This window comes from Onychostoma macrolepis, chromosome 23, assembly GCF_012432095.1.
Source record: "Onychostoma macrolepis isolate SWU-2019 chromosome 23, ASM1243209v1, whole genome shotgun sequence".
In the NCBI taxonomy this organism is placed as follows: domain Eukaryota; kingdom Metazoa; phylum Chordata; class Actinopteri; order Cypriniformes; family Cyprinidae; genus Onychostoma; species Onychostoma macrolepis.
Window position 1 is genome coordinate 17,674,024 of NC_081177.1, and position 27,474 is coordinate 17,701,497.

A 27,474-nucleotide genomic window follows, 5' to 3' on the forward strand; every position below is an offset into this window, starting at 1 on the left:
GGTTCGACGGCTCCCATAAGCCAATAGAAATGTGAAATGAGTACACTTTAAGAACAGTCTGCGAGAATACAGGAAAATGGTAACTGCCTTATTCTGGTGTGTTTATTGTCAAAAAGCCTGTATTTATTGGAAGACCTGTTCAAAGACACAATAAAATAATTATTTAGCGTGTCTGGTAAAACTTCATTGTGGAAATTGGATGTTAATGTTGACCACACTAATGTTTAGACACGAAATCCTGGCAGACTTTTACCCTGAGACTTTGCTTTTCCCTAATTCCCCTCAAAATTTCTACTAAATTTGAGAAGTAACATACTGATGGACTAAAATGGCTTATAGTGATTTAAAATAAGTAGCGTACAGATGGAAATTCATTTTTAAAATGGAGAGAGCCGATAGTGTTCTGCACCACCCCCCTTTAGTCAAGCCGAGAAACCCTAAACCTCTTGGGAAGGTGCTGTGTTGCAAATCTTCAGCGTGCCCTGAATAGCAAATGGTTTAGATCTGTAGTCCACCCCAACCAAAACCCAACAACACAAATGGCGACACAGGTACCCCCAAACCCTGAAGAGCCTAAGCCCGAGTTTCCATGTATGGCATGTGTTTCCTGAGCGAGGAATTGTACAGACGTGGATTGGAGAAGGATGTGGGGGAACTTGGAGGAGGGGGTTGTGGACTATATACTTTCAGGCAGAAATGGAGAGATTTAAAAGGAGATTTTGAGAAGAGCAGAAAGGTCTGGTTTTGCAGTTTGCATATCATTGCAGCTCTGGAGATTTGCATTTACGGCACTGGAGATAACACCTCCATCAATATGACCTGAAGACAACGAGATGTCAAAAGGATCACATGGCTTTCTACCATGAGAAGAAAACATGGAAATCTGACCTTTTGCACCTTTCAGAACTCATATATGTATAACTTGCATGCTCCTGGCACAAAACGTTGACATTAGGATTTTTCATGACCTTTTTGGCCATGTGAAGAGGTTAACCCTTTGGCCAGGTTAAGTATGAAAATCTCAGAAGAGACCAACAGACGAAAAGATAAATACAATCTGCAACACTATGGATCTACTGGACGGCCAAAGTGTTATGTATTTTGGACATGGGGTTCTGGAAACCATCATGGTGCGATGATTGGGTGTAGTGAAGTTATGGGCAAGGTGGGTGAGAAGATCACATGAGTGTCATGAGTTGCAGCTTCTAGAAATGTGATATTTGGCCTCATAACAACTCTTTTAGGCCTGAAATTGCATTTAGCTTTAAAAAAAAATGTTAGAGCTATACGTTTTTATAGACAATTTTAGATAATACAATCACAGTAAAAAAAAAATAAATAAAAAAATCACCAAACAAACAAGCAGATTGACCAAGATGTGCCTTTTTAATAGATTTGCAGACGCCGCTAACATGTGAGCTAAAGAGATTCCTCATCGCCATGACAACATTAAGTCTTTTTCAGAAGCTAATGCTGTAGCAGGGTTATTTTGAATCACTGTAAAGGGTGAGGGAGAGGGGAAGGGGGTTGAAGGAAGGTTGCTGAATGTCTTGGGAATAAGCAGGTGTAGTAGGAGACAGCTGAAGAGGCATAAGTGGTTTCCTCTTAAAAGGTTCGAAGGGTTATTTATAGATACCATCACAGTGCGGCCCCAAAGAAACACTGATCTATAATATTCTCTGTCCCTCAAAGCAAATTCAGCCCATCTTCACTGTTTGAACCCGGGTGATGTTGTTTTTTTTGCGTTTCTTGACTGCTGTCATTAGCGGTTTGAGGAGATGGAATGTAATTTTTTCTTACTGGACATTCTCCATCATTTTTAGAAACTCTGGAATGAAAATAAAAAAAAGGGATGACATAACATACAAGCCCCTTTCCTGGTATTGTTCACACACTCTCAGAAATAAAGGTACAAAAGCTGTCACTGGGGCGGTACCTATTAGGTTCAAATATGTACCCTTTAAGTACGAATATGTACCTTTAAGGTACCAAAATGGACCCTTTAGGTACAAACATGTACCTTTTGAAAAGGTACCGCCCCAGTGACAGCTTTTGTACCTTTATTTCTGAGAGTGTACTCTCTACACTCTGAACATACTTTGCATTCAAATATTGTGATTATTCATTATTCATAAGAAAATGCTTGTCTTCTCTCAAGTCTTGGGATTCAAAAAAACTTGCTGATAACTGGAGGTCAGGAAAAAGAATCCCCCTGAGTATGTGTAATTACATCTTTTTATATATGTGTGTAATTTTACTAAACTTTAATAAACTCTTAAAAATAAAAGTTCTTAATTGTCATGGTTCCATGAACAAACTTTCATGTTGTAGATACACACATACATATAATTATCACTGCATTAAATAACAAAATATCAAATCTGACAGAATTTGCAGACAAATTATGCAAGTGCTTTTATCATACTTAACAAAATTAAGCTATTGGTTTGATATTTTGTTATTTATTGCAATGCCATCCATACATTGTTAGACTGCTAGACATACCTAGACTGATGTCCATATAATTTCTAGGTGACCTGAAGGTGGTAAAGACACTTATCTATCTGTTTATTTTATTAATAATCTTCTTATAGAACTTTTATGGTCACACTTTATTTTATTTTATTTTAAGGTTCAATTCTCACTATTAACTACAACTTTTGCCTCAATAAACTCCTAATTACTGCTTACTGCTAAGGTAGTTGTTAAGTTTAGGTATTGGGTATAGGATTGAGGATGTAGAATATGGTCATGCAGAATATGTGATTCAAGCACTAATAAACAGGCAAATATGCTAGTAATATGTATGTAACTAGCAACTAGTTAATAGTGAGAATAGGTCCCTTATACTAAAGTGTTATCCTTTTTACCATTTAAAAAACTAACAAAATTAAAAATGGACAAGCATATGGCCATGGATATGCAATAAACAAATGAAATAAAATAAATCAAGTATGTATTGAAGGAATAAGAATTGAATGAAAAAGACTGAGGACATAAAAGTGGAGATCGTTCTGCTTATATATTACATAGACTAATAAGTCTATATAACAAAGCACTGTGGAGAACATCTGCAGAATGAGCTCCACTTTTACCATATGTCCTTGGGTTAGGGAGACTTAATATTGTTTATATTGTTATTGAAGAGTTAAAAGTAGTCATAATACATAGATGATTAGTTCTGCAGCCACGAAAAGAATAAGAATGTGACAAAAGGATGAAATGGATTAATTTACCTAATGATAATAACATCTCATATCACACTTCAGTAATACTGACATATTTAAATTGAAAATAAGAGTCAAATCTAGTCCTTATATTGTATTCCAAGAGAATAATATTGATTCTGAATGTATAAACATTTCATGAAATTATATTTAATTTGCTAGCGTTTTTTATAGCTCCCTAAGGAAGGCATGAGAGTATATTGTATCGATAATTATGTATAAGTGTGTATATCTGTATACTTACTGTTAAAAACAAAAGATCATAATTGACGTTCTTTATAGTGGAATAGGGTTCTTCAGATTATTTAAATGTTCTTCACACTAAGAAAAAAAACGCTTCTTTGAAAGGTTCTTTGGGGAACCCAAAATGATTCTTCCATTGCCTTGTTACAAAAAAAAAAAAAAAAACTTTTAAACTTTTATGTTCCTCATGAGGGCAGCACAGAAAATAGAATAAATAAGATTTGCTTTACCATCAAAATCAATCTTCCCATCTTTGTTTGTATCTGCATCCGCCATGAGTTCATTTATGTCTTCTTCTGTCACTGGCTCACCAGTCGCATGCAAGATATCTGCAAACTCCTCACGATCGATGAAACCATCTTGGTTCCTGTTGGGAAAATATATAATATTGTTATAATTACAAAATTGTTCTTGATTTTGCCATTTGTCAAGCTAAGTGAATTTTTGTCTTGTGATGTCAGGATGTGATTGTGATGTCAGGATGATTACATGTTTTTGTTTAAAGGGTTCATGAACTGAGAAACCAAAATTCCCTTGATCTTTTGACATGTAAGAGGTCATTGTACAATAAAAACATCCTTTAAGTTTAAGAACTCAAAACTTTCTCGTTAGTCTAAAAACAGCTAATATTGAAGCCAGTCTGTCAAAACGACAGCTTGAGGAATGTGCCACTCTATGATGTGTGGCTAAATATCACCTCCACAGAAGATCAACGCCTGCTTCTACATCACTGCCTGTTTAGCCCTGCCCACCAATTCACACATGTAGTGTAAATAACAAGAGAGGCAAACGCAGCTCTATGCAGAAATCAAAAGATAAAGATGCTCCGAACACAGAGAATGCTGTCTCATGAAAATGCGATTACAATTAATTGTACGCCAAAAATAAAAACAAAACCTCATGGTATTGATACGCAAAAATGGACTTTGGCGTGCATATGATATGCACGTGTTTGGCGTGCGTATAACAATAAGTGGTCACTACTTTGTCAGTTATAACAGATCGTTTGATATGTACTGAGCATTTATGCATTTTTAACCTAAATCACAGCAGAGTCCATCTATGAGGAATGTCCCTGTCAAACATAAACAATTGTTAGCCAATCATAACAGTGGGAGTTTACTTCCGAGTCTACAATCCGCCACGCCTGTTCAAACAGAGCGTTCTGATGAGGGGGGTCAAAACAGGACTTTGATGTAAAAATCTTGACAACATTATAAGGGGACCTCAGAGAACACTACGAAATAAAAAAAAAAGTTCATGACCCATTTAATGAGGGTTAAAGTCATGCTGTCATACATAATTGGAAGCACAAACTATTGAACATTTTAAAACCATATGAATTTGACAATTAAAGAAAAATCACAAAATATAACAATCTAAATTAGTAATTATTAACTACAGTTACAACTTATATATATATATATATATATATATATATAACACAGTGGGGCAAAAAAGTATTAGTCAGCTACCAATTGTGCAAGTTCTCCCACTTAAAAAGATGAGAGAGGCCTGTAATTTTCATCATAGGTATACCTCAACTATGAGAGACAAAATGAGAAAAAAAAATCCAGAAAATCACATTGTAGGATTTTTAAAGAATTTATTTGCAAATTATGGTGGAAAATAAGTATTTGGTCAATAACTAAATTTCATCTCAATACTTTGTTATATACCCTTTGTTGGCAATGACAGAGGTCAAACGTTTTCTGTAAGTCTTCACAAGGTTTTCACACACTGTTGCTGGTATTTTGGCCCATTCCTCCATGAAGATCTCCTCTAGAGCAGTAATGTTTTGGGGCTGTTGCTGGGCAACACGGACTTTCAACTCCCTCCAAAGATTTTCGATGGGGTTGAGATCTGGAGACTGGCTAGGCCACTCCAGGACCTTGAAATGCTTCTTACGAAGCCACTCCTTCCTTCGTTGCCCGGGCGGTGTGTTTGGGATCATTGTCATGCTGAAAGACCCAGCCACGTTTCATCTTCAATGCCCTTGCTGATGGAAGGAGGTTGTCACTCAAAATCTCACGATACATGGCCCCATTCATTCTTTCGTTTACACGGATCAGTCGTCCTGGTCCCTTTGCAGATGTTTCCACCCCCATGCTTCACAGTAGGTATGGTGTTCTTTGGATGCAACTCAGCATTCTTTGAGTTTTTACCAAAAAGTTCTATTTTGGTTTCATCTGACCACATGACATTCTCCCAATCCTCTTCTGGATCATCCAAATGCTCTCTAGCAAACTTCAGACGGGCCCGGACATGTACTGGCTTAAGCAGGGGACACGTCTGGCACTGCAGGATTTGAGTCCCTGGCGGTGCAGTGTGTTACTGATGGTAGCCTTTGTTACTTTGGTCCCAGCTCTCTGCAGGTCATTCACTAGGTCCCCCCGTGTGGTTCTGGGATTTTTGCTCACAGTTCTTGTGATCATTTTGACCCCACGGGGTGAGATCTTGCGTGGAGCCCCAGATTGAGGGAGATTATCAGTGGTCTTGTATGTCTTCCATTTTCTAATAATTGCTCCCACAGTTGATTTCTTCACACCAAGCTGCTTACCTATTGCAGATTCAGTCTTCCCAGCCTGGTGCAGGTCTACAATTTTGTTTCTGGTGTCCTTTGACAGCTCTTTGGTCTTGGCCATGGTGGAGTTTGGAGTTGGACTGTTTGAGGTTGTGGACAGGTGTCTTTTATACTGATAACAAGTTCAAACAGATGCCATTAATACAGGTAACGAGTGGAGGACAGAGGAGCCTCTTAAAGAAGAAGTTACAGGTCTGTGAGAGCCAGAAATCTTGCTTGTTTGTAGGTGACCAAATACTTATTTTACCGAGGAATTTACCAATTAATTCTTTAAAAATCCTACAATGTGATTTTCTGGATTTTCTTTTCTCATTTTGTCTCTCATAGTTGAGGTATACCTATGATGAAAATTACAGGCCTCTCTTATCTTTTTAAGTGGGAGAACTTGCACAATTGGTGGCTGACTAAATACTTTTTTGCCCCTGTCTTTTTTCTGTCTTTCATGTCACACAGGTGGTCTTGATTTTTGGGTGCAATTTGCTTTAATTATTGAATATAGTGAGGTTATAGCCAGCAGTTTTTTGCATGTAGAACTTTCACTTCAAAGACTGATTTTTTTTTTTTTCTTTCTTAAAACTGTAAAATGGACTTTAAGTGCACAGCATGCACATGCATTTAACCCTCTGGCAGTCTGGTTGTTAGGGTTACAACAATGAAAGGATCACATCAAGAGTGTGAAACAGACAGACACACACACACACACACACACACACACACACACACACACACACACTTGGGTCTAATTAGCATGTTTTTAAATCATTTTAATTACCTATATAAGTATTTGTGAAATATTTATATAAAACTACATTGCCAGTGCATAGAACTGATTGCATTTATTTGTCAATCAAACTGATGGAAAATAACAAAAAGTTTAGGTTTAAAAGATTTCTTCACTTTCTTACTTTTGTATCACAGCCTTTATCTGTCAGTTAAAATGGCTGATAGTTTATAATTTGTTGTTAGCTCCCACTCCCCAGAGCATCAAAAATTCATGAAACTCAGCATGTTTCCTCAGAATGTTCTCCATATGTACAAAGTATTGAGAAGACACAATGTACTTGTGAAACAATATGAGACTCTGTTTCACCGTTTTGTCATTATTTTAATCCCTCGCCATGGCAACACCTTTCAAGATACCCAAAATCCATTCACAGTTTAGCATTGGTCCGTGTACTTTTGCGTCTATTCATTTTTCATTTTTTAACCATGACAAAAAAGGAAAAAAGACAGGTTGTTGTATTTTTAAATGCTATGCTGTAAACCAAAATTGAAATTATAACCGTACACAAAAATGCTGCCCGAAAAAGTAAAATATTGGCTTATATTCAGATTTTTGTTTATGCCTTTTTGCACCTCTAATAAACATTTGAAAAATGCACAAATTAATATAGAAAAATGTAGATTTACATTTACAAGAAGTTTTCTTTGGCCAAATTAGAAGTAATGCTTTTTCCTGCAGGCAGTTGAGAACTAGAGCCATCTCTTGAACAATGCAGAGACCTAATACAAATATGATTTTAAAATAGACATTGCAGAATCTTGGGAACTTTATCGTCATGAAATTATATATTGGGGTATAATTTTGTCATAATTTTGTGTGCAAGAAGCTTCAATATATGGGGTAAATATATAAATATAATAATATTTTATGTATATTTTACATGTAAATATATAAAATAATAATTTCTCCTTCTCCAGATACAGACAGGCCCGGTTCCAGAATCAATTCACTGAGGGTGCTTCTGAAATCAGTAGCCTTAATGTACATCTATTTGGACATAATTTTTTCCCTGTCCATTGTTATGGATATCACTGTCATTGCAAAGATAGCGACATTCGTTAATAAATTTTGCATTGATATGCAGATTTCAGCGTGTAAGCGGTCACTGGTCACAGCATCAAAACAAAACTTATTCAAATTCTGAATGGATTAGCCAAGAAAGCACGCAAAGAACGCTCCCTTTATAATAATTAAAAAGTTGTCACTCATTTCAGTTTATCGCAATCTCACAAAGTTCCGTTATAATCAATGAAGCTCTACACTGCACAATGAATTATTTATTTATGTCATGTTACACTTTGTTTGTTACTGAACAAAACTGTGGCGTGGAGTGAATTCTAACTTAAAATGCTTTTCTATTGCGTTCAGGAAATCAACAGAAAATGTTGGTGATTGGCTACATTTATCAGTGCTACAAAAACACTTTGAAAACAGAAAGCTTTGAAGTTCAAACACAAATACACACTGGAGTATTTGGAAAATATTTTTCGCCAGTATCCTATTTCTACAGCTTCAACTGACGTTCTCTTGCTTTTCCCATCGAACCGGCCTGGATACAGTTAATTGCAAAGAAATATGTAATGAGTATTTCATACATTTTAGGTGTGAAAATGATCAAGATCATTAAAATATCAAAGCCAAAGGTTTTCATAATGCAATAGGTTACTGGTAGCCATGTCAGTAGCGTGAGAGGGCGCTTATAGTGTCTGTATAGAGATGCTAAAAAAGCTAGAAATTAAATTCAGCATTTATAATGAAATACAAATTTTGAATAATGAAAATTAATTTGTGTCTGTTTATTCTATTCATCAGTGTTTGAACCATTAGAATCAGAATCAGTATCAGAATCAAAAAGAGTTTAATTGTCAAGTGTCTTTACACACAAGGAATTCGTCTTGGTGTCAGGAGCTTCCAGTACAGAAAATACAGACATACATTTCACGAGTTCACACTTACATAAAATAAAAACTGAGTAAAGGTTATACGTATTTGGCGTGCTGTCCAGGGAGAGGGGTCCGAGCTCGGTGTTTGGCCCGGCCTCAACGTGCTCCCCCAAGTTCTTCTACACGTGCGGGGGTAGAACGGGCTAAAGGTGTGGAGTCGGCATGGTGGAGTTATGCTGAAAGTCGAGATAATGAAGGTAGGACGTATTTGATTATTTATAGGAGATTTCTCATGCGCTGATTGGATAAGTAGTGTAATCACTAATGATTAAAGAGATAGTTCACCCAAAAATGAAAATTTAATGTTTATCTGCTTACCCCCAGGGCATCCAAGATGTAGGTGACTTTGTTTCTTCAGTAGAACACAAACGAAGATTTTTAACTCAAATCCAAATTAAACCCTGCGGCTCATGACGATACATTAATGTCCTAAGACACGAAACGATCGGTTTGTGCGAGAAACTGAACAGTATTTTTATCATTTTTTACCTCTAATACGCCACTATGTCCAACTGCCCTGGCGTAGTTTACGCAAGCGCCGGAAGCGATCTGTCGCGCGTATACATCACTCATTGTTTACTCAGTGCACAGAGATTGTGGGTATGACGGCTAATCAAAATGGTAATTACTTGCGCTTATCCTGATTGTTCAAACCGACTTAAACCTAAACCATTACGTTTGCTCGTGCGAACTCATCCGGGAGTGTTGACTTTTCACATATTCCCAGATATCTCTTCCGGCGCTTGCGTAAACTACACCAGAGCACATACAGACGTCACGTCCCGGATGCCGTGGACACGCTCAGGGCAGTTGGACATAGTGGTGTATTAGAGGTAAAAAATTATAAAATACTGTTCAGTTTCTCGCACAAACTGATCGCTTCGTGTCTTAGGACATCAATGTATCGTCACAAGCCTCAGGGTTTAATTTGGATTTGTCTGTGCATGTTTTTTTACTCTCAAAGATTGTGTGCCCATTGACTTGCATTATAGGACTGACAGACTGCAACGGTTTGAGTTTAAAATCTTCGTTTGTGTTCTACTGAAGAAACAAAGATTTTTGGGTGAACTCTCCCTTTAACTGGCCGTGTTAATTATCTGTGTGTGCTCCTCCCGAAATTTGTTTATAAAACATCACATAATTTAAGGTAATAAACACTAATAATAAAGAGAATTGACAATAAATATAAAATATAGAGAAAAAGAAAATGTCAATAGACATAATTGTGAATGTGCAAATGTGCTATTTACAGATGAAAAGTTCTGATGAGTTATTGACAGATGTACAGTCCTGAGATGTGTCATGTGTTGTTCAAGTGGGATATGGCCTGGGGGGAAAAAACTCTTCTTGTGTCTGGCTGTTTTGGTGCTCAGTGCTCTGTAGCGCCGGCCAGAGGGCAAACGTTCAAAGAGGAAGAGTGCTGGGTGTGAGGGGTCCAGAGCGATTTTACCAGCCATTTTCCTCACTCTGGAGGTGTAAATTTCTTGCAGGTTAGGCAGGGGGACACCAGTAACCTTCTCAGCCATCCTGACTGTCCATTGTAGTCTCCTGATGTCTGATTTGGAAGCTTAGCCAAACCAAACAGTTATAGATGAACACGGGACAGACTCAGTGACGGCCGAGTAAAACTGTGTGAGCAGCTCCTGTGGCAGGTTGAACTTTGTCAGCTGGCAAAGGAAGTACAGCCTCTGCTGGGCCTTTTTCACAATAGTGTCAATGTGATTGTCCCACTTCAGGTCCTGAGAGATGATGGTGCCCAGGAATCTGAATGACTCCACTGCAGTCACAGTGCTGTTCATGATGGTGAGTGGGGGAGGAGCACGGGGGGTTTCTCCTGAAGTCCACTATCATCTCCAATGTTGTTGTGATGGCACCAGACAGCCAGCTCTTTAACCTCATGTCTGTAAGCAGACTTGTCTCCTTCCTGGATGAAGCCAATGACTGTAGTGTCATCCGCAAACTCCAGAAGCTTGACAGTTGGTCAGTAGAGGTGCAGTCATTTGTGTAGAGGGAGAAGAGCAGTGGGGAGATAACACATCCCTGGGGAGCACCAGTGCTGATCGTGAGAGTCCTGGATGTGAGTTTACCCAGCCTCACTAGCTGCTGCCCGTCTGTCAGGAAGCTGGTGATCCACAGACAGATGGAGGTGGGTACAGAGAGCTGTGTCAGTTTGGTTGAGAGAAAATCAGTCATGATGGTATTGAAGGCCAAAATTATGTTCACAAATAAGATCCTTGCATAATTCCCAGGTCGGTGAAGGGATTGCAGGATATAATGCAGTCCCATTTTGACTGCATCATCCACAGTCCTGTTTATTTTGTAGGCAAACTGAAGAAGATCCAGCAAGAGTCCAGTGATGTCCTTCAGGTAGGCCAGGACCAATCTGAACTTCATGACCACAGACATGAGAGCGACAGTTTTTGGGGACCAGAAAGACAGTGGAGCGTTTGAAGCAGCAGGGAACTTCACACAGCTCCAGTGATCTGTTGAAGATCTGTGTGAAGATGGGGGGTGGGGGGTGGAGGGGGATTAAAGAAGAAACCGCATTCTCCGAATTTCATTTCTGGGTTAAAAAAACGAAAAACGAATGGACTCAAAAGTACACAGACCCAACCTCCATGTCTTGGGTCCATGTACTTTTGCATTCATTCATTTTTCCTTTTTCAACCCAGAAATGAAATGCGGTTTCTTCTTTAAGGTTCATACACTGATGAACAGAATAAGCAGACACAAACTAATTTTCATTATTCAAAATTTGTATTTCATTAAAAATCGTAAAAATGGCATAAAAATGTTTAATGTTTATAAATGCACAATTTAATTTCTATCTTTTTTAACGTCTCTATAGCCCACAAACACTTTAAGTGCCCTCTCGTGCTACTGATGTGGCTACCAGTAACTTATTGCTTTATGAAAACCTTTGGCTTTGATAGTTTTATGATCTTAGTAATTTTTCATGCCTAAAAACATGTATGAAATACTTATTTCATATTTATTTGCAATTAACTGTATTCAGGGTCAGAGAACATCAGTTGAAACTATAGAAATAGGACACTGGCGAAACATTTACATATGGTTCAACGTGATTTTGTAGCACTGATCAATGTAGCCAATCACCATTTTCTGTTGATTTCCTAATTTAATGGCCAAGCGTTTTAATTTAGAATCCACGCCACAGTTTTGCAGTAGCCCCTCACTGCAGAACAAAGATCCAGGGGGCAGGGTTGGATCCACATCTAGGGGGTGGAGATGGGTTGGTTGAGGTATATGTAAGGCGGGAGGAGTTGGATCTAGATCCAACCACGCCCCCTGGATCTTGTGTTCTGCTGTGAGGACCATCTCCAGTTTTGTGCAGTGCTGCATGCTCGGGTGGGTTGGGGGGCAAATAAAGAGATTAATTGTGCAGTGCAGAGCTTCATTGATTATAACGGAACTTTGTAAGATCTAAATAAACTGAAATGAGTGACAGCTTTTTAATTTTTATAAAAGGAGCGCTCTTTGCACGCTTACTTGACTAATCCATTCAGAATTTAAATTAGTTTTGTTTTTCATGATGCTAAGTGGACCAGTGACCGCTTACACGCTGCAAGGGTTCGGGAGAGACATTCGAACATAAATGCTGCATTTATATGCGGATGTTCCTATCAATGGACAGGGCAAAAATATGTCAAAATAGATGTGCATTAAAGCTAGAGCACCCTCACTGATTTCAGAAGCACCCTCTGTGATTTATTTCTGAAATCGGGCCTGCCTGTATATGGAGAAGTAGGAGAAATTATAATTTTATATATTTCTATATTTACCCCATATTAAAGCCTTGTGTGTAGCGCTCTAACACGATGTACTGTATGTATTTTGATGCATGATCCTCTCCAATACTGTGACCCAGATAGCACACAAAATTATGACAAAATTATACCCCAATATATAATTTCATGACGATAAAGTTCCCAGGATTCTACAATGTCTATTTTAAAATCATATTTCTAGGTCTCTGCATTGTTCCAGAGACGGCTCTTGTTCTTGAGAAGCATTACTTCTAATTTGGCCAAAGAAAACTTGTCAAAATTGACATATTTTGATATTAATTTGTGCATTTGTCAAATGTTTATTAAAGGTGCAAAAAGTCATACAAATCTAAAAAAGAAGCCAATATTTTACTTTTTTTGTGTATGGTGTATGGTTTGTGTATGCATTTTATGTGTATGGTTCTAATTTCTTTCTTTTTTTTTAGCATAGCATAGCATAGCATTTAAAAATACAACAACCGTTCTTTTTTCATTTTTCTGTCATGATTAAAAAATGAAGAACAAATGGACGCAGAAGTACACGGACTGTCTTGGCCTCATGTTGACTGAGTTTGGTGTAAATCACATGAATTCCCTTGGAGCAGTGTTAAAAAATCCAAGGCCTGCAATTTTCCAAACATCCAAATTCAAATCAAAATAGTTGCTTGCCTGTTGGTGGAGATAATGACTGTAAATTAGAAAGTTGTCCCAGAAATTATAATCCTAACCTTTATCTCCATACCGAAATCACAGATGGCCATTGATTCATCTTTTATAAATCATTCAAATTTGTGTGTCTGGGATTCCATTAGCATGGAGACTTTAGTGTACACCGTAAGTTTTTTCTTTGGCCCTAATGACCTTTCCTCACACTGCTGTTCAGTTCGGTGTTAACATCAAATTACATACTTGTCAAAGACACGGAAGCATTCAGATAGTTCCTCCTCACTCTTGCCAGCTTGGTCTTCTTTTAGCTGCTGCACCATCATGACCAAGAACTCCTCAAAGTCAATAGTGCCACTGCCTGAGAATGCAAAACTGAGATGTGATGGGACAGACTGAAATGCAGACAGGAATGAACAGAAAACAGCTTGAGTATTTGGTTTCTAAGGTGTGGTTGGAAAATCCAAGTTTAAAGGCATAATTCACCCAAAAATGAAAATTCTGTCATCATTTACTCACCCTCATGTTGTTCCAAACCTGTATGATTCTGCTAGAGGTATTTTGAAGAATGTTAGTAACCACCACTTCTTTTATCTGATCATTCTCCAATAATTACATCTTTAAGGCAACAGTTAAAGATTACCAGAGTTTGAGCCTCTGACCACCAAGTATTATGGGAAACCACTAAATGAATAATTAGGGGTAAATTTATAGGTTTTTTCATCCTTTAATAAAAAGTGTAGGGAGAGCCGTAAATTTGAATTAGAAAAACAAATTGGTCTACATTTTGTGAGACCTAAGCCAAAACAGTAAAAATGTTCTTAAATCATAATTAAAATCTATATAAATATGGTGAATCTCATTCCCACATTCTTCAAAATATCTATTATGTTCATCAAATTAAAAAAATTAAAATTCATACAGGTTTGAAATTACATGAGGGGTGATTAAATGATGACAGAATTTACATTTTTGGGTGAACTGTCCCAGCTTATTGCATGTGAACCCTTATGTAATGTAGTCACATTACATGTACATTTACACAGTACACAGTAATGTACATTTTTGGGACATGACTCAACTTACCATCTTCATCTACTTCTTCAATGATGGCATCCAGTTCCTCTCTGGATGGATTCTGACCCAGCATCCTCATTACGGTACCCAACTCTTGGTGCTGATATCACCACCACCGTCGGTGTCGAACATGTCGAAGGCAGCCTTGAACTCTTTGATTTGAGATGAAAAAAAGGAAAAAAGAAATAGCTGAAAACAGGATGTGAAAGCTAACAATTCACAACTTAAGCAGTGTGAATCAAATGTTCTGAATGAGGAAAATCATGTAGAGACTTTCAAAGTTCACACACTCACCAGCAATCATTTCCTCACTCAGGAAAGAGCGGGCATCATTCTGGGCATCAGTGGGCTAATGAAGAAAAGAGATTGTGATATACTAAGAGCCTCATGTGGCATGCACAAATCAGACTGAAAATTTAAAGTGACTTTGTTCATTATTTGGAACTGGACAACCTTCACAGGGGGTTTCTAGTCTTGGATTAAGCAAGAAAAATATATTTCCAGGTATATTAATGGCAAACAAAGAGCAGATAAGAAGAAATTTATGAAAAGCATTTCCTTTTAAACAGTTCTGTCTGAGTTCAACTTTATAAAGTAAAAATATGTGGAAACTTTAGTGGCCTCAAAATGTATTTGATAAAATAAGCATTATAATAAATATTAATTATCAAACAGCATTGGTGTAAAAGATTATCACTGCAATAAATATCAAAATATCAAATCAGATGTAATTTGCAAACAAATGATGCTAGTGCCTTTATCATACATAACAAAATTAAGCAATTGGCTTGTTATTTTATTTAATGCAATGAAATTCATATTTTATGTATAGACTGAATCTCATAATACTTTATAGGTAACCTGAAGGTGGACACTCAAGACGCTTAATAATCAAATTAATCCATTTCTTTGATTAATGATATCTTTTGATCTTAGAAAAACAAAACAAAATTAAAAAGCAAACATTGACAAGTATATGGTTATGTATATGCAATAAATAAATAAAGTAACATCTATCCAGAACTGAAGGAATAATGTAAGGATGTAATAACGTAATTTGCTCCACTTTTACCATCCATATGTCCTCAAAGTGAAGCAGATTTAATGGGTTTCTAGTGAAGCTATTACTGAAGAGTTAAAAGGAAAGAACACACAATTATTTGCATAGATTTGTTCTACAGCCACAAAAATAGACAATGTGACAGAAGAATGAAATTGATTTATTAACCTAATAATGACAATCTCTCATATATCACTCTTCAGTAATAAAGGTGATATAATAATAATACTAATAATAATATAGAAGATTAAAAGGAAATAAGTCAGAACAAGTCCTCAAATTGTATTCCAAAAACATAATATTGAATGCATAAACATTTCATGAAATTGTATTTAACATGTTCCCTAAAGAAGGCATGAGATGTGAGAAGTGTACAGTCTCTATATGCCTATTGTACATTGCATTAATGAGTTTCTCCATGAAATGTATTCTGGAACATGTAAGATAAATGTACAAGTACGAGAGATCTTTCAAACAACATGTTCTCACATAGTCCAGAAATGAACACAGTGTTTAAATATAGCTGCAATAGCTCCTACTACATCACAAATATTCTCCATCTCCATAAGATTCACTACGATTTTATAGAGAAGGGCACAAAAACTCTCAACAAGCATGGAAGAAGTACCCAGTGACCCTTTTGACTGTCCTTGCCTTGGTTTTGTGTAAAAATGCTATTTAAAACCAACATGAATATACATTCCTCTCATAGAGCCAGAATCCTGTTGTTCACATGCACATTCTCAGGAGGAATCATAGAATGACACTGCAAATGTCAAAGGACCATGATAGTCTTAGCACTGTAATCAAACCCTGTAGGTTCCCTCTCTTTGATGATGTGGATTACCACATGTATCCAGAAACCACAATCACTAACACTAGCAAAGGCAAAGAAGAGAAGCCACTTGTCAGTCACTAGAAAACACTCTAAATACTTAACAGTAGTGATGCTTTGAATATTAATTGCACTGTAAATATATTTACAAAACACTACAAGCCAAAAAGATTCATGAAATTTAAGCCTTATATTCAACCAGGCTCAATATTGACACAATGTTCCACACTCAAAATGTGCTTTATGTGTAGCATCTATGCAAACTGGTTTTATTCAAGGAAAATATCATTTCATATGACCGAATCAACTTGATGTCATTAAGGTAAAACGACCATTTAAACCTGCACATATCCACTTTTTCATTCTCTTCGAGATCTTCTAGAAAATTGTCCAATCATAAGTATGTATCATATCTAATAATTTCCAGAAATCTTACCATATTGACAGCTTGTTATTGAGATCAAAGCTTATCTGAAAACAATAACAGTCTTCTGTCCAGCAGCCTTCCTCCTAAACGTACGTCTCCAGACTCTCCTAATAAGACCTCACATAATTCTCACTCTTCCAGAAAATGGCCAGGATTGGACAAGAAACTCTACAGACTGAACTTGTCAACCAATGTCTGTTCAGGCTTAAAAAAGCCCCACCCTTCTTCTTCATCCCTTTCTAATCCAGTGCCACCTCTATGTGCCCTCCATTGCCCCATATTTAGCTGAAGGATGGACAAGTGGTCTAAATGACATTTCCCTGCCAATAAAAATAATAATAATAAAAAAATAAATAAGGAAAGCAATGCAAGGTTATTTAAACAGTGGACAAACAGATTCCAGAAACAGATGTTGGCTACAATCACTTCCACACCAAGGTTGGATTAGTTCCCTCACCCACATGACTGTGTTTCTTCACCTTATCTGTCAATCTTACCATCTAGCAGTCAGTTTGGCCGAGTATCCCTGTCTATACTGACCGGCTCATTTGGATCTGCATCAGATTGACGCATATTAGGAAACAGTGAGTCACAACAAGACAACGAGATTCATGTAAGGCTTCACAGTCAGCTGGTCATTGTCTTACCCTGAAGGGGTTTATTACACAGCCACACTCTCAAAAAAAGATACAAATCTGTCATTGGGGAGGTGCCCTACTAATATGTGCCTTTTAGGTAGCAATATTTACAATTTAGGTACTATAATATAAAAATGCCCAGCTGACATCTTTTGTACCTTTTTTTCTGGGTGAGTCTCAAAATATACAAATATGTGGACGTGAAATATTGAAACTGGTTCATAATGTTACCCAAAACCAGTGTTGGGGGTAACACATTACAAGTAACACAAGTTACGTAATCAGATTACTTTTTAAGTAACTAGTAAAACTTTTTTCATTTAGAAGGAAATAACTGAGTTACTTTTCAAAATAAGCAACACCAGTTACTTTGTTTCCCATGTCTTGACTGACAGCTCTCGTGTTGCCATGTTGAGAGAAATCGGGACTAATCTGTTGAGAGAGTTCTAGACTAAATATGAACATGTATTTACTCATCTTACCTGCACAAAAACAGATTCGTTATTACTCAAAATGAATAAAAACATAGTCAAATGCAAACTCAGAATATTATACAAATCTGCAATAATTAAATATGTTAAATAAGACAAATATCTGAATATGCCTATTTCCCTACTATATAGAAGGTGAAAAACATCACGTGACATGAGTATTATGTCTGAGTTCATAGTATTTATAAAACAGAAGGTGAAAAGTCCCTGGATGACCTACTACTTGCACAGATAATCTGAAGTTTGATATTAAATTTTGTATAAGTCTGCATGTCATTCATGTAGAATAAAAGGGTCACAAAGTTTGTTCCTCATGAATGTAGCAGTCCTTCATACTCAGACAGTATACAATTTCAGATTCTTTAAAATGGAAAGATATCAACCACTGTGGCTCTACCACAAAGGCTTAATTGTTAACTTCATTCTTAAAAATACAAATTCTTTATTGGAATCAATGCTTCCATGAAGAAACTATAACATCTATGGAACCTTTCCATTGCACAAAAAGTTCTTTAGAATATTACAAAGTTCTTCACACTAATCAGAAGAGGTTCCTTTAAGAACTGGACACTAAAGGTTTTTTTGGAAGAACCCAAAATGATTCTATTTTAAATATTGTTGGATTACATGCGTCTTGATAACTAATCACATGATGTCACTGAACTGCCGTCAGAGTTGGACAACAGTCAAACAAACCATTACAATTTTGAATGGACTAGAGCTTTCAAGCTTCTAAAAACAGCTTCATTCAATACTATTAAAGCTTTACAAAGGCAGTCCGTCCAAATGACTGGAAGTTTTCAGGCTGAACAGGCTGAAGTGGTTATATAACATGAGGGTAGTTGTGATAGAAATTTTATTTCCAGGTGAACTGTCCCTTTATGCTTGCATTTCCTCCTACAAGAACAGTGCTGCTTTTTTCCATTCTACTTGTGTTTATATTTTCTTCGATATGACAGCAGAAGGAGTGACCTTGTCAGACTCTTAAGGCTCGCTGTCATTACCCTTCCATGCCTTATCTGGTTTCTCCTATTAATCCTCTGACTGCTAGAGTTTCGAAGGCTTTGCAAAAATATCTACTCTATGGACAAGTCTAAGCAGATAGTCTTGATCCACATGCTTAACACACCCATCACTTATAAAGACTTGTAACTCAACTTGTAATACAGTTAAATTGAAGGCATGTTGTGTAAAGATGTAATAGCCAAATTTAGACTTGTGTCATGGTCTCAGTTAAAGGCAAAAGCCTGTGTCTGAAACAATGCTGCCTTACTTTTGGATATCAGACAAAGATTCGTATCTGCTGATAAGAGAGATACATAGTAAAGCAACTGGATCTAACACATATGTACACGGAGTATGAGATTTAAAAATGATTAATTAAAAGTGTTCTACTACTCTCAGATTCTATCTTTAACATTTTTTCTGAACCTCCTTTTCTATGAAATGACCTTAATTAGCCAAATAAAGGTAAGTCTCACTGAACTTATCCATATGTATATAATGAGCATGCAGTTTTCTCCTTTTTATCTATATTATTATCAAAATTTGATATATTGAGGGCTAGGTATCAGACACACGTTTTTCTGTGAAATCAGAAAGAAGTGATTTAGAGCCAGATGTGGCCAATGAAGTAGTCAACATAGTTGGCAAAGTCATGAGGGGAAAAAACAACAACAACTGAAATACAATTCCCACATTCATATGTTCACAAACAAGCCTACGTTTTTTCTAATCCCAGATTCTTCAAAATGACCTTAATTAGCCAAATAAAGGTTAGTCTCATTGAGCTCATTCAGGAGCGATGCCTCTGGCAAGAAAAGAAATGAAAGCTACACTCCTTTCCAGTGAAAGCCTACTTATCTTCATTGTAGTGGCCGGGTTTGCAAGGAAAACCGTTCATTATCTTATGGTCATGCATTTTTCTTATTACTATCTATATACTGTATTATTAACTCTATTTTACTAACTGAAGGCCAGGCAAACAAGTTTTTCAGTGAAATTTAAAAGACAATGACTTAGAGACAGATGTGGTCATGCAGTCAATGTACACTATATATATTTTAGTTCGAAATAAGTTAGAAATAAAAAATATATAAAAATATATTTTAGTTTATATAAGTTAGAAATAAAACAAACATTATTGGAGTACATTTTACCAGAAAATACAATTTTAGTCTTTATACTTTAAAATTTAACATTTAATTCAATGCAGCATTTTGTGAAAGTAAATGTGAAATTTAGACTAGAATTTTCAGATTGAAAATTGTGATTAAAAATTGTTTTTACACACACACACACACACACACACACACACACACACATTTATTGAGACACATTCAGCATTTCTGAATTTCACAAACAAACAAATATAATTGAACAATTACAATATGATTTCCATATTCATCTGTTCACACATTTCACAAATGAATGAATGAATTTATATAAAATAAAAACAAATTTCATCAGTCTCTCTCCACCTTTTATTCTCACTAACTAATAAGTAAAGTTTCCACAAACTTATGAGGATGACTTGGAGCATCAGAATAGCTGCTTACTCATTACGGATAGATTTAGATAAATGAACAAATCACTCAGGGCAGAGTGAGTGTCCTGTCATCACTGTTTCTAATCCAGCCCCCAACCAGGCCATAAGGCAGAGTGTACTGGTGGGGCTGCTGCACATAGGTAACCTCTGGGAGCTCATTTAACAAGCATTTATTCTTCATGAGTGCCTAATGTCACCCCAAGCTCTCCAAGACGCTTAAACTGAGGTAACTGACAGCAGCAACTGTCAACCTCTCGTTCCAGCCGCTCTGCTCTGCCTAACACTCCTCCTTTTTTCTTCGCTCTATTCTTGGACATTCTTAAGCACAGCAGCTGAATCTTGGAGAACAACTAGATGTGTAGCAAGCTAAATAAGGAGAAAGCAGTGAACGCCCCTGCTCTTGTCCTCTCCTTAAATCCCCGTTATCTATCAAGAGTGCTCATTGATTCTACAACTGCACCGCTAATGCAAATACAAGCCAGTCGATAGGCCTAGATTATGTTCAATAGTCGATAGGCCTAATTATGTATCAAAAAGTAATCCTTTGAACTACATGATTTGGTTTATCAGTTGTCTACACAAGATGTGATAAATCAATGTTGCTTTTAGGCTTTCCCCCCTGTTTTCTGTACATGCAGAAAAAAAAAATTCTAATCAGGTTTGGGAGTTGCGATTTCTCCTGTCAATCATAACGCAAGGATAAACAATCGCTTACCTCAACTCTCCCTGCATCCTTTCACCACCATAAGTTCACTCTATTTTTAATCACTTCTATTAGCATTTTTGATTTTCCGTGCTACTGTTAGTGCCAAGAAAATACGAAATCAAATACGAAGACAATATAAAATGCCACTGGTAATTACTCACAGAAGCAGAAGCTTTTTTTTTATTTTACTATGTTAATTATGTTTTATTTTCATAGCCTAGTTCACCTCAAACGTCATACAAATTAAATCAAATAACATTATCGAATAACAGATATAAACTGTATAACATTTATGGGATGTCTGAATTGATAGGCCTATAGAGCGTAGTTTTGGTTTGAACGTTGAAGTGGACCCCGGGTCATGCTCCCTCTTGAGGTTTATTTATTTGTTTGTTTGTTTGCTTATGTTACAGGGCTGAGGAGATGTGAGACGTGCGGATCCATATGCAAGCTTTTATTGACAAGAGACGTGGTCATAACAGGCAGGGTTGATCAATGGCAGACAAGTATATAGCAGGCAATGCACAGAGTTATCAAAAACGGGCATGGGTCACACAACAGCGAACAGTATCAAAAGGGGCTAGACAAGAGAGGTAATCCAAAACGTAAGCAAGAGTTCAGGCAGGGGAAAACACAATCCGAAACAGGCAAGACGAGGCAAGACTAGGGAAACTAACAGGGCTCTGTAGGGCAGCGATAATGCATACAATACTCAGCAGTGAGGCAGAGAAAGTCCAAGGCTTATAAAGCGTGTCTAATGGGTTTCAGCTGTAATCAGTGCAATGTGTAATCTGTGGCAGCTGTGTGTTCTGTGGGATGGATGATGGGAAATGTAGTAGATGGTGAAGTGCAACAGTAATGTGATCAGTGCAATGAATACTGTGGTGAGTGAGTGACCTCTGGTGGTGAGTGAATGGAAGTTTACAGACCAGATTCGTGACAACTTAAAATGTTCATTTTTGTAAAATGGTCTTTTGTGCTATCCACCACGCATGCAAAGTTGGTTGATTGTGTAACTGCAATAAAGTAATAGGCTAGTTAACAATAACTTGTTTACGTAGGATATATAATGTATCAGAATGTTCTAATCACGCCATGGGAAGTCAATCTAACTTAACATTTTCTTATATTGATATTGTTTATTTCTTACTCCTTAACAGTTCATCAGGCTTGGAATATCTGAAGGCCAGGTTTTTCCATCACTCATCATTAGAACCCATTGGCTCTCGATTCTGACTTGTACTTGCTCTTTAGAAAAGGTTTAATAATGGCAATTTTAGATGACCTTTCGGATGTATTTAATTATAAAACACTTTATAATCTATGATAACATTTATTAACAATGTATTTAATATTTTCTCTAAACTTTCTTGTATATTTAGACAAGCACCTGCAATTCTGGCCAAATTAAAGATACGTTGTGTGTGAATTTGCACATATTACTTTGCAAAAACTTTTGCAGTTAGTTTTTAATATTACATTCTATGCTTACATTTTTTTTCAGGAGCACTAGTGCTCCTACTTAAAAAAATAAAAAATAAAATAAAAAATAGGAACAGACCTTCTGATCAATGACAGGACAGCCATTCCTGGGATTCAGTAACATTTCAACTTGGAATATACAAGTTATATTCTCTTAATAATTTAATATAGTTTAGAGGTATCGATACCGATACCGATATCGATACCTCTAAACTAAACTATTTTAAATTATTAAGAGAATATAATAAGTAATTATACTCAATATTAGATTTTAAAGCCATGATTTTTAAAAATGTTTACATTTTTTATTTTTTTTTTACATTTCATAGGCCTTTTTTTGATTACACTGTCAGAAATAAAATATACTAAAATTGTATTTTAGCCGTTTACTGGGGCAGTAATCTCAAAGGTGCACCTATACCCCTAAAAGGGAGCATATTAGTACCATACAATAATGCATGCTTTAAGGTTAGATAAGGTGTACCTTTGAGGGTACCTCAAGAAAAATAAACATGGTGTTACACATAAGTACTAAAATGTATTATTATTATTAATATTACCATGGTAAATTTGTGGTTACTGCAGTTTTACTACAAATACTGTGGTAAACTGTGGTTACTGTAATAAAACCATTGTTCATTTTTGTAAAAGGTTGCCAGGTTGTTGTACCCCTAAAGGTGAAACTTTAGCATAATTTGTTTTCTGTCAGATTTATTATCAGCAATTACAGAACATAACACAATCTATTTTAACTTTCAACAACCAGTTTAAATAAATTTACTTGCACAAACCATCCTATTTAAAATAAATATTACATGTAGGCTACACAAAAGTTTGGGGTTATTAAGATTTTGTAATATTTTTTAAGTAAGTCTCGTGCTCACCAAGGCTGCACTTATTTGAACAAGACGAAAAAACAGCAACATTGTGAAATATAATTAAAAATAACTACTTTCTGTATTAATATATTTGAAAATATAGCTTAAAATGCATCTGTGATCAAAGCTGATTTTTAGCATCATTACTCCAGTCTTCAGTGTCACATGATCCTTCAGAAATCATTCTAATATTATTTGCTGAAACATTTCTGATTATTGCTGCTTCATATTTGTGTGGAAACAGTGATGCATTTTTCAGAAATAATTTTATATATAACGATAATATGTAGTAATGTAATAATGTGGCAATGGTTTCTTAAGATCTCCTTATGCTTCTGATGCTTTTGGGAAACGCAGCCCTAGTATTTGAACAAGCACTGTGACTGAGCCATGTGACAGCAGCGAACGCTGCCAGGTTTCTTGATAAATAAAATTAGTGGTTAAAAAATGCACTTTAGAATCGATATTTTTATATGGGGATCGATCCTTTCGATACAACATCAGTATCGAAAGCATCGATACTTTAGGATCGATCCGCCCATCCCTAGTGCACAATTAAAAGAACTGCGCTTCAGTCAAGTTGTTCTGATAGCTCTCCGTTCGGTTCGTACGTGAGGTTAGCGCTTATATAGCCTATAGGGTAGACTGAGTACAGTAGAGACACTTTCTGCTTTTTTCATCACTACACAAAAACTAGATGCTGAAATGATGTGATTTTTCAGATGATATTTCTTTTGCTAGTGGACTAAAATATCATAAATTCATAATAGCCATAGGTAGTTCATATTTTCCACAATTAGCTCATAAACATGAGGTGCATTTTTGTCTCAACTGTACCCATATGGTGTACAGTTGAGACACCCATTCTTAATGCTCTAAAGTTGGCTCACCATTTATAGCAAATGTAATAAATTACAAAATTACAGTTTTAAATAATTACAGTTTAAAAATGAATTTATTTATTTGCTTTATTTATATTGCAAACAGTACAAATGTAAACATAACAGTAAAAATAGCAATATACATACCTGTATATTACGGTGGCCGAGTGAGCTCAACGCGCTGCAAATAGAAAAAAAAAAAACACCTGCAAATTAAGAAAACAACTTCAATTAGACAACACACGCGCTGCAAATGCTCTCAACACAACCAAATAAAGAAACGCACTGCAAATAGAAAAAAAAACATCTGCAAATTAAGAAAACAGCTTCAATTAGACAACACACGCGCTGCAAATGCTCTCAACACAACCAAATAAAGAAACGCACTGCAAATAAAATTCTTTATTTGGTTGTGTTGTGAGCATTTGCAGCGCGTTTCTTTATTTGTTTGCATTGTGAGCATTTGCACCACCTGCTGTCAAACTGATGAAAATGTTTTACAGGGCTTGACAAAAACGCTGCCAAGTCACATTTTATGGCAATTCTGAAACTCCATGATATGAAAATCATCACAAACAGTTGATTTAAGATTAGGCTACACTTTTGTTGTGATTGGAGTGATTTTAGAAATGGATCAATGTAGCCTAATGAGTGTATAGCCTACTTCACTTACTTTGTATTTATTGTAAACTTGAATTTTGGGACAAACATGCTATATCTACTTTAATTGCACTCATAATCACTAAATAAATAATAATAATAAAAAAGCTTTTAGGTCATTTAGTTTTCATTATATACCATTTTCATCAAATGATTATTTGATTAACAAATGATTATTCTAATCGCCTGTATATTGGTTTAATATTAAACATTTTAAATGAATTTAGAAGGAAATTAAGTTTGTAGGTGGATTAGTTTTATACAAATGCATGTCCATTACAATGAATCGTTTTTTGTTGTTGTTTTTTTAACTTTATTTTTAATTCAGAAAGCAACCATCCTTGATTATTAGAACCCAACCTAATACTCCTCTGCGGTTTTAACAGTCTGAGGCGAAATCTTTCAACCGTTTTTTTTTTTTGTTGTTGTTGATGTTTTTTTTTTTTTTTGTCGTTGTTGTTTTTACAAAAGATATGCTTCTTTGAATGACTTTAAGCCCCACCTTCATTCAAGTCACTCACCTGACTGCATCTTTTCTGGAGACACATCGCGTGCTGGCGCAACAAATAAGAACATCAGCCACCGCGTCGACAAACTCCCAAAGCTGACATTGCCCAAATGCGTTTTCCACGTGCTTTACCATCTTTCATACTGTGGAGTGCAGTCTACGCGTGTCCGGCTCCCAGCCAGGATGCCAACATCACCTCGGACGCCCTCCAGCTGCTGGACCAGGGACGCTGCCTCTTCAGATCCATGCTGCCGTCAGATACAGCTGTGCAGGTACTGGTGTGTGTCTTTGTGGTAATGACCATCATCTCACTTATCATCAACGGCTGCACTCTGTTCAGTCTTGGCAGTTCAGAAGACTTATCCTGGGAGCCACGCTTTGCTCTGCTGAAGAACCTCATAGTAAGTGATGTCCTGCTCATTGTAACCCAAGGTCCAACGGTGGCATACTGTCTGCTACAGAAGACCACTCTGCCGTATGGAGCTTGGTGCATCTCTCAGTTCTTTATTAACACTGTTTGTGTTTTCTGCACTATTCTTACTATCACCTGCATGGCTTTGGAGCGTTACCTGTACGTGTGCAAGGCCATCTACTACCTTGTTATACTAACCACCAAGCGCCTTTACTTTATAATCGGGCTCACGTGGCTTATTTCACTATCATTTTCGGTAGTGATCGCAGCTTTGCTCAGTTTAGGGCACCAGAGCTCATTGCTGGGGAAACCCATAATGGGACTCCTTTGTGAGCCGGACACCTTGGAGGCCCACCTTGGCTTTCCACGAAGCTGTGCGGTGTTTCGAAAAGTAGTTGGGCTCACGGTGACGCTGCTTTGCATCTGTTCCTACTCATTCTCTTACATCCGCATGTATCAGGAGGCACGTAACGCCGTTCAGCCTTTCCAGCAGGTCAACAAGAGGGCACGCAAAACCGTGATGTTCTACTGCTCCATGCTGCTGCTTCAGCTGCTCCCCATCTTTCTGAAGATAGGCTCGGATGCTCTGTGGGAGCTTGAGGGCAACATGGCAATGTTCCGTTCTCTGGATTACACTGGAGACTGGACGTCAGCGGGGACCCTCCACATCATGCTGCTGGTGATGCTTCAGGTGCCTCCTTGCATTAATCCGCTCGTCTACGGTCTGCGCAACAGGGAGGTGAGGGAAGCTCTGCCCCGGCTGCTGAGGAGGAGGAGGAGGGACAACCGCTAAGGGGGACAGAAGGTCACATCTTCTCTGTTTTAAATAAACTGAGTGGAAGAAGGATAGAATGTGTCATGTGTAGGTCTGGTTCTTGTGGTTTATTGTGAGATTGTAATAACGCACAATGTAAAGCTTTAATGCAAGATACTTTGAATGCAAAACAGTAAATCTGACTCAAATGCAATGTGCCTTTTGTTCACATAAAATATGCTTCTACTTATATTTATATAGTTTCTATATAAATATAATTTGGTAACACTAGGTTCAAATTGTTTATTTAATGCATCATGAACTAACAGCATTTATTAATGTTTGTGTTCATTTATAAATATACTGTTATTCACTGTTAATTCAGGTTTGTTCATAATAAATTAATTTATTAAACTGATGAATAAAAACAAACTTGACATTTTAAAACTGTGTTAATGGATATTTAGCATTACTCAACAATAAAAATGCTGTAAAACTGAGGTATATTGTAAAGTATCACCTATGTGTATATATTTTAAACACAGATGGTCCCCTGATTTTCACTCAACACACTGTTTAAAGTACATATCTGACAGCTTTATATATCCTTGCATATAACCTTGACAACATATGCACATTTACCTAAAGCTGTGAAATATAATTATGTTGACATTCTTAATGATTACCTGCCAAGAATTTGGATGCATTGTAAAAAGGCGTAGCAGAAATGAGTAAAGGTGAAACGACTCAGTTTCTATGTGTAAATGTAATCAGGGTTTAACTGCATTGACTAATACTGTAGCTTCATAAATTAATACTTATGATGGAAAATAAAAAAAATGTAGAAATGTGTATGTGAACTGGTGAAGGATGGAATCATGTTTT

General features: G+C 36.6%; 2 protein-coding genes across 2 annotated transcripts; one reads left to right on the top strand and one right to left on the bottom strand.

The window, feature by feature from the left end:
- Position 1: 1 nt before the first annotated feature.
- Positions 2 to 25,551, bottom strand: LOC131532469 (troponin C, skeletal muscle-like). Its single transcript, XM_058764146.1, is given in 8 exon segments — positions 2 to 1,828; positions 3,701 to 3,837; positions 13,479 to 13,593; positions 14,319 to 14,408; positions 14,411 to 14,461; positions 14,604 to 14,658; positions 24,403 to 24,461; positions 25,437 to 25,551. Coding segments are annotated over 8 exon segments (594 nt in total). The 5' UTR covers positions 25,492 to 25,551; the 3' UTR covers positions 2 to 1,796.
- On the top strand, positions 25,440 to 26,700 carry LOC131532466 (olfactory receptor 2G3). Its single transcript, XM_058764142.1, has one exon. It carries the CDS (start codon positions 25,534 to 25,536, stop codon positions 26,626 to 26,628), a length of 1,095 nt encoding a protein of 364 aa, XP_058620125.1. The 5' UTR covers positions 25,440 to 25,533; the 3' UTR covers positions 26,629 to 26,700.
- Positions 26,701 to 27,474: the final 774 nt, after the last annotated feature.

What these genes read in the sequence shown, in the direction of transcription:
- LOC131532466 (XM_058764142.1), top strand. Translation starts at nt 25,534, where the DNA reads ATGCGTTTTCCACGTGCTTTACCATCTTTCATACTGTGGAGTGCAGTC.